The sequence below is a fragment of the Cavia porcellus genome, unplaced genomic scaffold, assembly GCF_034190915.1.
Source record: "Cavia porcellus strain 051 isolate PalLab524CR breed Dunkin Hartley unplaced genomic scaffold, mCavPor4.1 scaffold_3, whole genome shotgun sequence".
Taxonomy (NCBI): domain Eukaryota; kingdom Metazoa; phylum Chordata; class Mammalia; order Rodentia; family Caviidae; genus Cavia; species Cavia porcellus.
The window spans coordinates 41,398,459-41,413,171 of record NW_026947486.1 but is presented as its reverse complement, the minus strand read 5'-3'; the positions used below and the strand labels follow the sequence as shown (position 1 = coordinate 41,413,171).

At 43.4% G+C, this 14,713-nt stretch overlaps 1 protein-coding gene across 1 annotated transcript in view; it reads left to right on the top strand.

Moving 5' to 3' along the window:
- Nucleotides 1-6,556: 6,556 nt before the first annotated feature.
- Nucleotides 6,557-14,713, top strand: part of Slc16a2 (solute carrier family 16 member 2) — a 292,431-nt gene continuing 284,274 nt past the window's right edge. The window contains exon 1 of the mRNA XM_005004172.3: nucleotides 6,557-7,222. Coding sequence (XP_005004229.1) covers nucleotides 6,805-7,222 — 418 coding nt within the window. The 5' untranslated portion in view covers nucleotides 6,557-6,804. The remainder of the gene's footprint in view (nucleotides 7,223-14,713) is intronic.

Here is a 14,713-nt window from a genome sequence, read left to right as displayed (position 1 = left end):
CCCATGGAAATGTCTGGTGTAAGTTCAGCTGAAGACCTAGAGCCCAAAACAGTGTCCATAATGTGGAGGCCGAGAGCCCATGACAATGTCTCATGCAACTCAATTTCAAGTATCTACTAATATTTCAAGTATCAATTTCAAGTATCTTCTAAGTATCTTCAAGTATCTACTAATATTTCAAGTATCAATTTCAAGTATCTTCTAATATTTGGGAAGGCCCAAATATTATTGGTGGAAGCTAGGAAGTCTGCACCAGTGGGATGAAGGATCTGTTCCAGCAGGCTGAAGGATTGACACTGCAGCCAGGAAGCAATGTTCAAGGTAAGGACCAGAGCTTCTCTAAAGAGAACCACAGCCATCCCCAGTGACAGGGAGGACAGATGAGTTCATATGAGGAAAACCAGTGTAATGAACTTCTCCAACAAAATCAATAGCATACCATCTTCCCCTCAAGTTCTTTTTTTATGATGTTGGCAACAATCGTCAGGTAGACCTTTCATACGTAGAACCATGCTGATTCAGTTCAGCTAGTGTTACAAATTGTCCATTAGTTGACTTACCACAGTCAATCCACTACAGAAGATGGGGAAATAATAAATTCAACTTTCAACCTTACTGTGCTTTGTAACCATTACTGAACATCTTCATTTCAGGACTTATAAGGATTCCACTTTTCAGAATAGGAAGCTTTTTAGCCATAGTCTAGTACAGTGTTGATCACATAGCAGACTTTCAAAAAATATCTCTGGAATGAATAAAAAATGTGAATTAAAAAGAGGATTTTAAAAATCCTATTCAATTTTTTCACTTGGGTATGATTTTAAAAAACCAATCTACTTTATCTTTTCTCCTCTTCAAATTTTGCTGTTGTATGCTAGCTTTCAGAAGGTTAATTCTTTTTTTTTTCCATAATGTTCCCACTGCTTCTGTTATCTTTTCCCTTCTATAACTGCTCTAATAATAGATTAACTATTGAGCAGACTGCTTCCTTGGCATTCAGAAAGCAGGCTTGATACATGTAGCAATTGATCCATTTTAATGCAACTATTATTATGAATAGCTTTCTGGCTTAAGCTGAGATCAGACTCTCCAATATCGTTTCTCTTTCATGATTCCATTTTGGCCATCAGAAAGCATCATTGCTCAAATTCATTTTTCAGTAATGTACTCTTCCTGATTATGGATAATGTTATGGTTTGTATTTAGATGTCCCTCCTCAAAGCCTCATGCAGTTATAGGTGGAAATTTTCAGAGGTGTCTGGATCTTTTCAAAGGTGATGTGATGATGGAATTGTGTGTGATGCTAGGATAAGAGCGCATGATTACTAGTTAGTCCACTGATTGATTTGGACAATTCTGGGTGTAGGTAATGGGAAGGTCATCCCTGGGTGTGAGTGCTATCCAACCTAAGGGCATATACTCTGGATAAAATTTAAGAGACTGAAAGGGGGCCTCTGGTGTCACTTGTTGCTTTTCTACTGCTTCAGTGCTTTGTTGCTTTCTGCCTGCTGTGAACTACTTCTCCTCTGCAATGCCTCTTTGCCATGCCATCCTGCCTCGGAGTCAGCCAACTATGAACTAAAACTTCTAAAAACTGTAAGCTAAATAAATCCTTCCTCCTTTAACTTTGGACATTGGGTATTTTGTCTCAATAACAATAAAAAGTAACTGAGACATAAAGAAACTAAAATCTTCTCTGTCTTTGCATGCTGTTGTTGTTGCTGTTGTTACCAGAGTACCCTAGTTCCATTTTACAATAAATCCCATTTGACTCTTGACTCCAAGGTGATAATGTGTCATCAGAATTTTGAAGTGACCTTTATAAAAATGAATAAATAAAAGTAAACAAAGGAGATAAAATATACTAACCTTTTGGAGAAAAATCTAAATATGATATCTACCCTCAGGTATTTATTGACACAGAATAATGGGATTATGAATGACCTATTGAATTCCATTCAAGCTACAAAAGTCTTTTGAAAAACAGGAAAAGCCCAACACAAGGGAGTGCATTTGAACTAAACTAGAGAACCTAAGCAACAGTGGGGATTTTAGGGGTCATTTGGCCCAAGGACGCCCAAGCGCACGTGCGCGCGCGCGCGCACACACACACACACACACACACACACACATTCATGACTACCTATAACATTTTCATCAGCCTGCTGACACATGAGAAAAATTGGCGCCAATTTATTTCTCTCAAGAAATACTTTCCTCAGTGAAAGACTGTGTTCTTTGTACATTTTGTATACTTTGCTGTTAAAATATAATCTTAATAATGATATGATAGTAATGGTACATGGCCTTACATGACAACATTTAAAGTTGGCATCATCATGTTAGATCCCTAAAATTTTGGGAGATATTTTTAGAGAACTTCTACTAATCTTTGGGATCCAAATTTTGGGTAATCGTTTTTTGTTTTGAGGTTTTTTTTTCGGTACCAGCAGTCAAATTCAGGGCCTTGTACTGGCCAGGCAAGCACTGTGCCACTGAGCTACATGTTGGCCCCAGGCTAGTTTTCTCCAGACCTGGCTGTACCTAAATATTATTAGGGATCTTGATTAACTGTGTACTCTTTTGTCCTACCTCCAGATATTCTGATTCAAGGGTGGAGTGGGACTCAAGAGTGGGTATTTAAACTGGGTGTGGTGGCACATAACTATTATCCTAGCACATTCTCAGAGGCTAAGGCAGAATGATCTCAAGTTCAGGACCACCATTTAACAATTTAGGGGGATCCTGTTTCAAAATAAAAAATAAAAATAAAATAGGCTGGAGAATGTAACCCAGTGTGAAAGCCTTAGGTTCAACCTGAAGTACTGCAAAAACAAGAGTTAATACTTTTATACAACTTTCTAAGTGATTCTCATGTGCAACTAGATTAGGAAACTACTGCTTTGATTTGCTCTCTCATTTGAATAATCAGTAGCATAAGTAATAATTCCATTGTGGGTTCATTTCTATTAGGGACAGGGTGAAAGCAAATTCTCCCATTTACAGTATATACTGGAGATCTCCCCTTGGTTTTTCAAGATTCACAGATAAACAAGTGAAATAAGGGGCTACAGGAGTCACATGTCACTTACTTGCTGAGAGCATAATGATGAGTCTATACATAATAGGTGTTCTCTAAAGATCTGTTGCTTTTGGTGATGTTTATTGACCAACTCTAATTTAGGTATTTGAAGGGATTTTATGTCTGTTGTCCTTACCTCTAATCTTTACAAGCCATGCTCTTCACTTTCACCCCAGGTTTCTCTCTAAGACACAGCTCAGAAGTCACTCTTCAAAAGCCTTTTGTGGCAAACTTGCTGTTAGTCAGTTTTCTGTCATTGTGACAAAATATCTAAGATTATCTACTTATAAGGAAAAAAGTTCTTATTTTGGCTTACCATTTCAGTCTGTGTTTGCTTGATCCAGTTGCTTTTAGGCCTGTGGTTACACAGTACATCATGACTAGAGAGTGTGCAGAGAAGCTGTCACTATGTGGAAACCAAGAAGTAGAAAGAGAGAGACAGACAGACAGACAGACAGAGACAGACAAAGACAGGCAGACACAGAGAGAAAGAGAGGGAGGAAAAGTTCAGGGTATCAATATCTCCATTCATGGGGATACCCCAGCAACCTAACTACCTCCAGTAGGCCTCACTTCTCAGAGATTCCACTACTTCCTGATAGACCTGTAGGCTCAGGACCAAGGCCTTAACACATGGGCCTTTGAGGACACTTAATCAAACTGTAGCACTTGAATATATAGAATAAAGCCTGTACTTCTCAGCATGGCATTTATTAATTCTACAAAATAAGCATTAACTCTATTTTGCAGATAAACTGTGACTCAGAAAGGAAAAACAAACTGCTTATGGTCACATATATAAGCACACAATGGTAGAACCTAGTTAGATCCTAGGTTTCCTGATGCCAGTGCTCTAGCCACTATACAGCACTCATACTTTTTAAAAAGGGTAGAAATGGTAGGTACTGCATGTGTTGCTAGAATGATGGGATGATGGTTGCATAATCTTGTTTCCTGGGTCACGCACATACTTTGAAACTCAGAAAAATGAGCAAAAATACCTGTAGACTTCTTACTAGCCTTGTAGAATTAACTGTCTTAACCTCTTGCATGTCTGTTTCCTCATTTATAAAATAGGAACAAGTCATTTTGACCCAATGTTATAATGAAAATTATATAGATTATATATATAGAAGATTCACCATACTGCTGTGCTCACAGGCCGTTCTCAGTGGGTGTCATCGGCAACTGTTGTCCCTATTTCAGTGATCTCCAAACCCATTTAAACGATAGGGAAGTAGAAACTACACAGTAAAAATTCAGAAGAGATTCAGAATTCCATGGTTTATTCTTCTAGTGTTGAAAATAACACTTTTTAGGGTCTCAATTAGGTTCCCTACAAGTGGATACTATGGTTAGTACTCCTTTAGGGCAACAATCAGCCAAATATGTGGTGAGATTCCTGGGTAAAAAACCAAACCTTAGGCCCCAGTGCCCATTATGTCCACGATTTTTTTGTCATTCCACATGGCTGAAACAGTGTGGATATTTTTTAAAATGCAAATGTTCCCTTGGAGAGGCAGCATGCATATGAACTTTTTGTACTGATTAGCTTTCTCTTCCCTCTTTCTATGAGTGGAGTCCTTCTATGTCTCTGTGCTTTGAGCTCAGAGAATGCTCCCAAGCAAGGAACTCTTCCTACCCAACCTGTTAGAATCCTTCCCATTATTCCAGGCCCAACTTGGATATCACCTCCTCCAGAAACCTATTATTGGATATCTCAGCCAGATCTTGCCTTTTCTTCTCTGTCTCCTTCCTCTAGCATTAAGTTCTAGGCTCATATGGTGAAGACAGGGAGGACCATGAGGTCTTTGTTGTATGGAGTACCTTGAATTCTAGTTTGTCTTTGAAGTCAAAGCCCAAGATCTTGGACTAATAAATGCCTTGACCTCAGTTTTGCTTGAATTTTGTGTCTGCAAAAAGCTGGCAGTAACACTTAGCTGGGAGCAATAAGGAATATGCCTTATGCATTTGCACAATGCCTGCTCTGCTGACTGGCATCATCCATTGACCTATGAATTTAGCTGATTTAAACCCTTCAGGATGCCTTTACTGTATTCTCACCCTCAGCTTCTTGAGCCTTCAGGTGTTTAATGACTGTTCATTGGCTTTGAAAGAGGCCAGGTAACCCTGAGAGGCATTTCCACTGGGCATGTAGTCTTTCACCTAGCAGGAAGATAGGTGCCTTCTTGACATGGGGAGGGGATGAGGAGAGCTGAGTAACAGTAACAACACTGTGGCCTCATGTTTAGTGCATTAAACGTGCAGCTCCTTAAAGGAAGCCGAGCTTTCCGTAGTTGTCCTACGATGAGGGCAGAAGGTGGGCACACCAGGCACTCAGTTGGGGAGCCCTGCTGCCTGCAGGACAGAGTCCTCATCCTACTCTCCTTTTGACAGTCTTTCTGGGGGAAAAACTCTCCCGTACCCTAGATGTAGGAACTGGGTGTGGGACATTTATTTGGTGGGGCTCCCACATCTCTGTACTTGAGGAGGTGAGAGGAAGGGAACACTGTGGGTGGTGGGAAGACATCCTTCCACTTAAGGCTCCCTGGAGTTTCCAGCACCCGAGGGCCCAGCTTAGCCAGGATGTCGGGGGCGGGGCAGCATTTGCCCAACCTGCCAGCTTGACCCGACCCGTTTCACTCTCCCTAGTCAGTGACAGAGCCAAGAAAGGCCAGGACTGTGCTCTGGCTCCCGCCCCAGCCTGGCCCCTCGGGTGCCATTTCTGGCCCGGCCCCTCGCCCAGACTCTGCCCACCGGCCGGGCCCAGACCCAGCCCTCTGCCGCTGCTTTGGGCTTCAGGTTGGCGCAAACAAAGCCCTGATTGACTGCCCGGAGGGGCGGGCCTCCCTGAGAAGTAGCCTCCTCCCCTCCCCGCCCCGCCAGGATTTGCCGGGAAGGGCGGGGGTTGGGGGAGACTGGAGGGTGAGCAGGTCAGTGAGGGCCCCAGCCAGGGGCTCCAGAGGATTGTGCCCACCCTCTGTCCGAAACCTTGGCTGTCCTGTCCAGGTCACCCCCCTCAAGCCTAAGTGATTAGGCTTGATAGGGTTTCCTGAAGGCAGGGTGGGGTCCTTCATTGGGTTGCTCTTCTCTTGAGGTCCCTAGGGCCACCTCGGTCGCAGGCTGCTTGTGAGAAAGAAGAGAGTGGGAGCGAAAACAAGCAGGGTGTAATTTGGAGACTCAGGATTGATCAATGCCGGTTCTAAAGCCTGTGCAGAGGAGAGGGCAGGACAACAGGACAGTCTGTGCTCCTTTTTTCTATTTTAATTCTTCCTGTACTGGGCATCTGGACAATAGGATTGAGCATTTGGGAAGAGTTTAGAGGAGGAAGCGGCTGCTGGAGTAGATAGACGAGTAAGAGAAGGAGGAAGGGCCAGGGAGAAGAGCGGAGGCTGTAGCGGCTGCTTGTGGAGGGAGGAAGAGGTGGGGGGAGGAGGAGGGGGAGGAGAGAGATGACATGGGGAGAGGAGGGGGGGGTTGAAAACGGGTGGTGAAGGAGGAGAAGGCTCGTGGGACCGTCTGTCTCGGGACGGGCTGGCCAACTGGGGCGCGGAACCCAGAAAAGAAGGCAGCGGCAGCGGCAGCAGCAGTGGCAGCGGCAGCGGCGGCGGCAGCGGCAGCGGCAGCAGCAGCTACGTTCAGAGCAGTAGCAGCAGGAGCAGAAACAAGTACCAGCCAAACAGCGGCTCCTCTCGCCCAAGCAGCCACAGTCCCCGGCCGCGATGGCGCTGCAAAGCTCAGCGAGCAAGGAAGCCAAGGGGCCCTGGCAGAAGGCAGACCATGAGCAAGAAAAGCCGGAGGGTAGTCAAGAGTCAGGGCCCGAGCTTGAGCCTCAGCCTGAACCAGTGCCTGTGCCAGTGCCCCCATCAGAGCCCCAGCCCCTACGGGACCCCGCACCTCTGCGGGAGCTAGAGTTTGAGCCAGAGTCGGTGCATGAACCCGATCCCACGCCCACAGTAGAGACCCGTGGCACGATGCGTGGCTTCGAGCCTCCCGAAGGTGGCTTCGGTTGGATGGTCGTGTTTGCAGCCACCTGGTGCAACGGCTCCATCTTCGGTATCCATAACTCTGTTGGGATCCTCTACTCCATGCTGCTAGAAGAAGAAAAAGAGAAAAATCGCCAAGTGGAGTTCCAAGCAGGTGAGTGGCCCCAGGCACCCCACTTTGCATTCTGGGCAAGGTTGCCTGCTTTTACTGCTGCCCTCATACCTTCTGGTCCTAAGTGCCTCACTAGAGCGCCCCTGCTACTCTTTCCCTTGCTCTCTGTCCATGGCCTTTCTAGGGCTCAGGTTGCTGGGCTCTGGGCAGCCTGTGCTGTAAAGACTAAGACCAAGATGTCCTGGGAGTGGGAACCAGGACATGTATTGATCACAAGAAAGCAGTGAACTTTTTTTTTGCTCTGAGAGAAAGCCAGACTCAGCTTTTGGATTTGTTTAAAGTACTTTGCTTGTATGTGTATGGAGAAAAATATTTGCACAATTGGAGGGGTTAATGACTAGAGAGAGTTGGGAGGTGGGCGGGCTCAGAGAGAAACACTGTACTGCGGATCTTCGCGCAGCTCCAGTTCCTCTGGTGGAGAGGAGGTGTTTTCTGTCAAAAACACATTAGAAATATGGGGGATTCTTTTCTCAGACTGAAATACAAGAGAGGCATGCATGTCTGCAAGAGTGAGAGTGTGTGAGTTGGGGTGTGAGCCTGTCTCTTTCACTGCAGTCGTTAAGGCCCAGCCGGGCCTGCCTGTCCTCTGTTGCCTTGGGGGAATGAGTAGATCTTGGTGCCCTCTGAGCTGAGCCCCAAAGCCGGCTGGGAGGCGGTCTCGAGGTCTCCTGCCAAGGGGGCGGAGGCGGCAGGCAGACTGGGCTCAGCAGCTCCCTCAGCGCCACCCCCAATCTAAGCAGTGGCCTCCCAGGCACCGGTGCCTCTATGTTTCCGATGCAGTCTGAATGCCCGCCTCGCCACTCCCACCTTGGCTTGGGACTGACCTGATCTACTTTGCTAAAACTAGCAAGATTGGGGGCATAGATTTCACTCTCCAGGTCAGTGGCTGTAAGACCCCGAGCATGCACACTCCTCGCATTCAGAGGGCCTGTGAGCTAAGCCATCTGGCTTTTCCAGAGAAGTCCCTTAGCAATTCTAGTGAGAGGTCTGGTGACCAAGTTGAGAAATTACGATTCTGTGTCTAGCTTCCACTGTGGCTCCTCAGGATGACTCTACCACTCCACTGTCCCAAGCTTGAAAACTTGGCTCTTCTCTGTAGTGCCTTTGAGCTGAGGGTTTCTTTCCTCTTGCCAAACTTCAACACTTTATGTCTGCATCTGAGGGGACTTGGAAGTTAAGTGAACATAGAATCCTTGAATTGTGAGGCATGCATCTGTAGATTCTTTCTGGAGAGCCTCTTGCACTGTTCTCAACCATGGACATGTATTTTTGGTTCGCAACTTCCCTGTATTATCCTGCTAAAAGGGGATTTGGGGCTCTTGGGCCCATTGGCATAGTCATGTTATGCAGGTCTCACTTGAAGGGAGTTCTAGGGTGCAATGACTGTCAAGGCAACCTCACAACTACCCAGGGCTCCTGAGAAGTGGAGAGCTCCCTGGACTGTGTAGAACAGCTTCTGGGGTGAAGATTGCTGCCATACTCATCTCTGGGACCACCTTTTCCCTACTTTGATGCAGTTCAGGGGCCTGGGGAAGACAGCTAAAGTAGGGACTCAGACTGCAGTCTGGGTTACTAATTGGAGACATAGGATACCTGCTGAGCCTTGCTCTGTGGTTGAAAGGAAGCTGTTAGCATTTGGAGTCAGTGGTAAATCTGGGTGTAACTTGAATGTAAGAAATGGAGGCTGGGCTGAAGCTATGCCCCCTGGTGTTTATGTGTTTCCAGCAGGCCTAGAGCTGTGGCCTTATAGTGTGTGTAATAAAACTTGGAAATACCACTATTTTACCAGGAAGGGATTTACTGCTGAGGAACAGACTTCAAAGTGGGTGATCATAGGGGACTCAAGGGGTGGGCTGACTAAGACTTTCCGGTCAAGACCTCACAGTGCAGCTGGAAGAGAGCAGTGGTCTATGCAATGGTGTGGCTAGTATGTACTCTGACACAGACCAAGTTCACTGAATAGTTGAGATTATTGGCTTATATTATGGAGAATATAGGTCAGGAAGAAACAGAAAGAATTTTGTATATGTCCCCAGGGTCTCAGAATACTTTGGCTTGGGCCCTTACTGTGGCATATCTTGACTTCACTAAAGTTAATTTTGATACTGGAGTTTCTCAAGAATGCCTTAGTTTTTTATTTTGGAAAAGTCAGTAACATCTTACCATATTCTGGAATTCCCAGAAAATCTCATGCTCAGTACTACCTTTCTTGAGTCACTCAGCTTTCCCAAGTCACCTTTTAGATCATGAGATTCCAAATGTTTCTGCCTACCCACGCTGCAGTTTACTCAATTTTGTGGAAAATTTAGGCCTAGTATGGTTTCTTAGAATGACAGTGAAGCCTTTTAGATGAAAGACAAGAAAAGTGGTATTGGTTGCAAGCCCCCAGATCTATACTAAAATCCTAAATGGGGGATAGTATTAGGGTTGGGGGCTCAGGAGATAAGGCAGAACAGGAAACAGTTAACATTGGGTCCAAACTGAAGTCTTTGAAAGTACTCCAGAGTAAACCCATGATCCTACATTTTCCAGCTCAACTACCAGTCTAACACTGAACCATAAAATATGATGAGAGGCATTTTTCATTGTTCATTTTATAAGCACGACCTTTGCAAGCTCCAGAGGGAAGATAAGAGTAGTATAGTCCTTACCAGCAAGTGGGATAATGGTAGGGGAGGTTCACTACTAGCATAGGATTATTCAGGCTAATGGAACACTCTGTTGGAGACAGAGTTTTCTAGGCATGAGGAAAAATGGTCCACTCTACTTTGGGTGCAATAAAAGTTCCAAGGATGGGTGGAGCAGAAGAAAAGTAGGTTATTTTTTCCTCCCCATCTTTGTTTCAATGTGTCTCTGGATTTACCATTAAATTGCTGGCTCAGGGATTAAGGTATCTTTTGAGCAAAGCTGTCAATCTCCTGACTAACTGAAGGCTTTTGTCTGTTATCTAGCATAGCTAGATCATGTTGGCTTACAATTTAATGTAAAGTTTCAGGCCACAGGATCATTGGCTAGATAACTTTCAAGTCATTCCCCTGCTTTCTCCTCAATCAAACCTGGCCCCAAACTGTGACTTTGATTCATGCTGGAAGGGTGAAAATGAGATATTAGGACAGGAAGATGCTTTTTTGAACTTGGGTAGCTGTTAAAGCTGAAATCCTAGCTCACTCTCCAGTGGCCTCAAATGTCCATTTAATCAAAAAATGCCAGATTTGAACCCCCAAGTTGGTGATCTTAGTGATACCAGCTAGGCAGTGCCTAAGAGTTAGAAAACTTGTGGCACTAACTTGTTCTGTGACTGAGCAGACATTTCACTTCTTGATCCCTCAGTTTATCTGTAGGATGAGAGGGTTTGACTATGTGAAATTTCTTGCTCTGCCATTTTCTTTCCAGAATTGTGTGATGTCTTATTCTTTACTATCATCCTAGTGGAAGTTTTGACTCATTCTGACAAATGAAACTTTGTAGAGTTGGCTGGGGATTTGGCCGAGCGGCTTAAGTGTCTGCCTGGCAAATGTGAGGACCTGAGTTCAATCTCTGGTACAGAAAAAAATTGTAGCTGGGGATTTAGCTCAGTGGCATAAGTCTCTGCCTAGCACTGCTGGCAAGCCTGCAGTCGTGAGTTCGATCCTCAGTACCTCCCCCAAAAATGTAAAGTTGCTTGAATGGGAGTGTGGAAGAGTTAGAAAATTAAGAAGGTAAATTAGGAAAGTCCTACAGATACCTATTTCCTCCTGTTCATTTGTATCTAAAGACAATGGGACTGTACACAAATATATAGTTAAAAAACTCAAAAGATTTTACCCAGTATATAAAGACAACTCTGACAATACAGTCACTTCTCTTACAGAGAGCTGGACCTCTTAAGAGAACACCCGCAACTTAGCTTGCTGCAACCTAGTAGAGTGGGTCTATATACTGCTGTTTCTTAGTACTTGAATCTGATCCTCAACAGCATTAAGCAAGTGTTTACTCAGGCCTAGGTTTGGACTCTTCTCCTGAAATTTAATTTCCTACAGCTTGTTCTCATTTCTCAGAAGTGGATGGTCAGTACAGCCTTGGCTTGGTTTACTTCAGGCTACAAAGTAAACCAAGATTACTAAATGTGATACAAAGGTTCCCTTTAGGGGACTTAAAGCAGGACAATTTTATAGATAACTCAGGGCTGCTGCTTGAATTGCACTGTGGTAGGAGTGAGAAGGACTGTTGCTCATGATCTTGGAGAAGGACCTGTTGGATGTCCATAGTCTCTGATCAACTTCAGCTTCACTTAAGGCTTAGTTGCGAGTACACTAATTAAATATCAGACATAAAGCTCTCTCTCCTTTTCTTTGGATGTATACTTTGTCATTGGCAAGATTTACTTTAGTTTCCCGAAGAATAAACAGCTGATCATGGATCAATATTTCCATAAATACATAAATGATGTCATTTCAACCTTTGAGCACACCAATTTCCCAGGAGACTGCAGATATTTTTCTGTCAGTATCTTTCTGTTTTGTTGCATTTTGAAAAAACAGAATTATTAGCTCTTTTCAGATTGTGTAAATAATAAAATAACATTTCCTATCTTGAAAGAAACTGTCTCACCTGGAATTCAATGAATAAATCCTAGAGAAAAGGCTTTATTAAGACATATAGACACACAGATACACACACACACACACACACACACACACACACACACACACACACGCACACATACTTTTCCTAAAACCATAGGTTGTGAATATTCTATCTGAAAGAAGTCTCTTCCCATCTGACTATGGAGTCAGGCTTAAAGTAGCAGAGGCCTGTATATCTGTGTGTACAAGTGAGCATGTGATGTCTGCCTGGATCAATTAGCACAGCTGCTTAGAACGTGATGCCTAGGAGACTGAGGTTACTTGTTCAATCACTTGTTCAGGTCACTGAGCTTCTCACAAACAAAAGAACTCTTTTTCTATTCAGGGCCCATGCTCCTTGTGTGTGTGGTTGTCACTAATCTCAAGGGGACCTGGGTAGAAGAATGGAGATGACTTCCGATAAGTCCTCCCTGGTACTGGGAAAAATATCAAGCACATTGCCCAAAGATGGCTGCCTCTGCTGCATTCCACAGTAGGATTTCTTTAACATTTAGCTCCTGTCTTGTGCCAAGCACCCTAATAATGATAGTAATAATAATAATAATAATAATAATCACTAACATTGATTTAACACTCTGTGTAAGACATTCTACAAAACACTTTCTATGTAGCAATTCAGTTTAATTCTCAGCAACTATATTTGGTAGGTACCATTACTTTCTACATTCCATAGGGGAAGAGGAGCACAGAAGTTAAGAATTTTTTCAAGTTCATATGGCAAACAGGGGCAGAGCCAGAATTTGGGCTCAGACAATCTGAACCTAGAGCTTCTGCCTTTAGATATCACACAATATAGGAGCAACTACCAAGGGAAAGTACTACAGTTTTTACATTCGTGTAACCTCTAAATATCTGTATGACTAAGGAAGGAATAAAGAGGTGACTAAGAAGAGTTCCAGTAAACAAAAGATGGGCAGTCTCATGATAATACCACATATTTTTCTAATTATCCATCTCATTCTACCCAGTCTGTGTACAAAAGTCTCATAATCTTTAAATACAAAAAAGAGAAACTGTTTCTTCTTATTTGTTTTATCCATGAACAACCACTTGGTCTTTCTGGGCTTCTGTATTTTCATCTACAGAATGAGACAAAAGTATCTATTTTGGTAGGGCTGTGAAGGGTAAAGCGAGATTGCCGAGATTGCGGGCATATGAAAGATCTTTGTAAAGTGTAAAGTGGTTGATATTGTTACTATTATCCTTTTCCAGCTTCTACAAATGAAATCATTATCTTTTTCTCTGAATGTTTCCTCCCATTACTCACTATTTCTTCTCCACCTCCCCTCTGAATTCTTCAACAGTTTGGCCTGAGTGTCCTGTAGGTAAGGTCTGGTTGTATTTTCTTTGCTCCCCAGCTCTTCTAGAGCTCAAAGAGAGGAGGGAAGAGATCTCGGGTCATATACATTCAAGGAAACAAGGCATGTTAAAATACTTATAGCACTTGGCAGAAGCTTACAAACCTCTGAGTCAAGGACTGAATCTTTCTTTTTTAAGTAGGATTTTCTGGGGGTGGGGTGGAAGAGTGAAGTTAGGGTGTCACTTCCTCCCTAGGGTCTCTTGCAGAGCCTCTGTTCTCCTGCAGGTAGTGAGGAAGAAGGAAAGGGATATTTAGGGTCAGAAGGTCTGGGCCAGAGGACATTAACCATAGAAAGAGCCTTGCTCCTTTGTATCAGCTTTGGAGTGAGCCAGTTTCCTCAGTGTTCTAAACAGGATAGGATAGCCCCAGAGAATGGATGCCACACAAGTATTTGTGGCCTTCACAGAGAATTACAGTAGCAGTTTTGAGTAAGTATTTCAATGGCCACTTAGGGAGCTTCCATAAAGACCAGCTAGTTGGCAAATTGAATGGAAATGGTGAGTGGAAATGTTGTGTGTGTGTGTGTGTGTGTGTGTGTGTGTGTGTGTGTGTGTGTGGTTGTGTGTTTGGTTACAAACAACAAAAAATCTCCAAGCCTTTCTTTCAGACTAATATTTGAGATTTATACTACAATCACTGTCTTGAATTTCTGTTATTTAAATGTCTGAACTGGAAGACATTTTGGATATTTTAGAAATTATCTACACCTTTTGGTTCTAAGCTCTAGAAGGAGATGATCTTGGTCACATTGTAGCTGCTTATGGTAGAGGTTGGCTTCTAAGAGGGTTGGGAAATAGATGCAAGGAGTGAGGTTGCTGGTACACTAAACATACCTTGACTTAATCAATGGCATACTACCTCGCTGTCTCTCACTCTGAACTTTTCCAAGGTTTATTTCCAGGCACAACTTTGCAGAAATAATTGAAGACAAAATTCAAAAATGATGAAAAGTCTGTCTACTTCAGGGGCCATCAATGTTATCTAGTGTGTCCTTCCCAAAGTATTCTGTATGTGTATAAGCAACTACATGTGTATACTTTTAAAAATACAAATGGTGGACTATAATCTACGTTGTCTTCCATCTTGCTTTTGCTTTGAGACAGTGTCTCACTATGTAGTTCAGCTGGCCTTGAATTTACTATATAGCTCAGGCTGGCCTTGTTCTCACAGCAGTGCTCCTACTCAGCCACCCTAGTGTAGGAATAACAGGTATGCACCACCACAGCTGGTTTATCTTGCATTTTATACTACAGAATACATCTTGTATATTGCTATATATTAAATCCATAATGCCCTTATTCCTTTTTTATAGTGACACCATATTTTATTACATTGGCATACCATAATTTATTTAATTAATGCCTTACTAATGGACATTCAAGCTATTACCAGTCTTTGACTATGGGTTTTAGAATAGAACAACACTAGATTCAGATGCCTTATCATGCTGCTGTCATCAACAAAGTTTTTAACTCCTTGAAGTTTGGG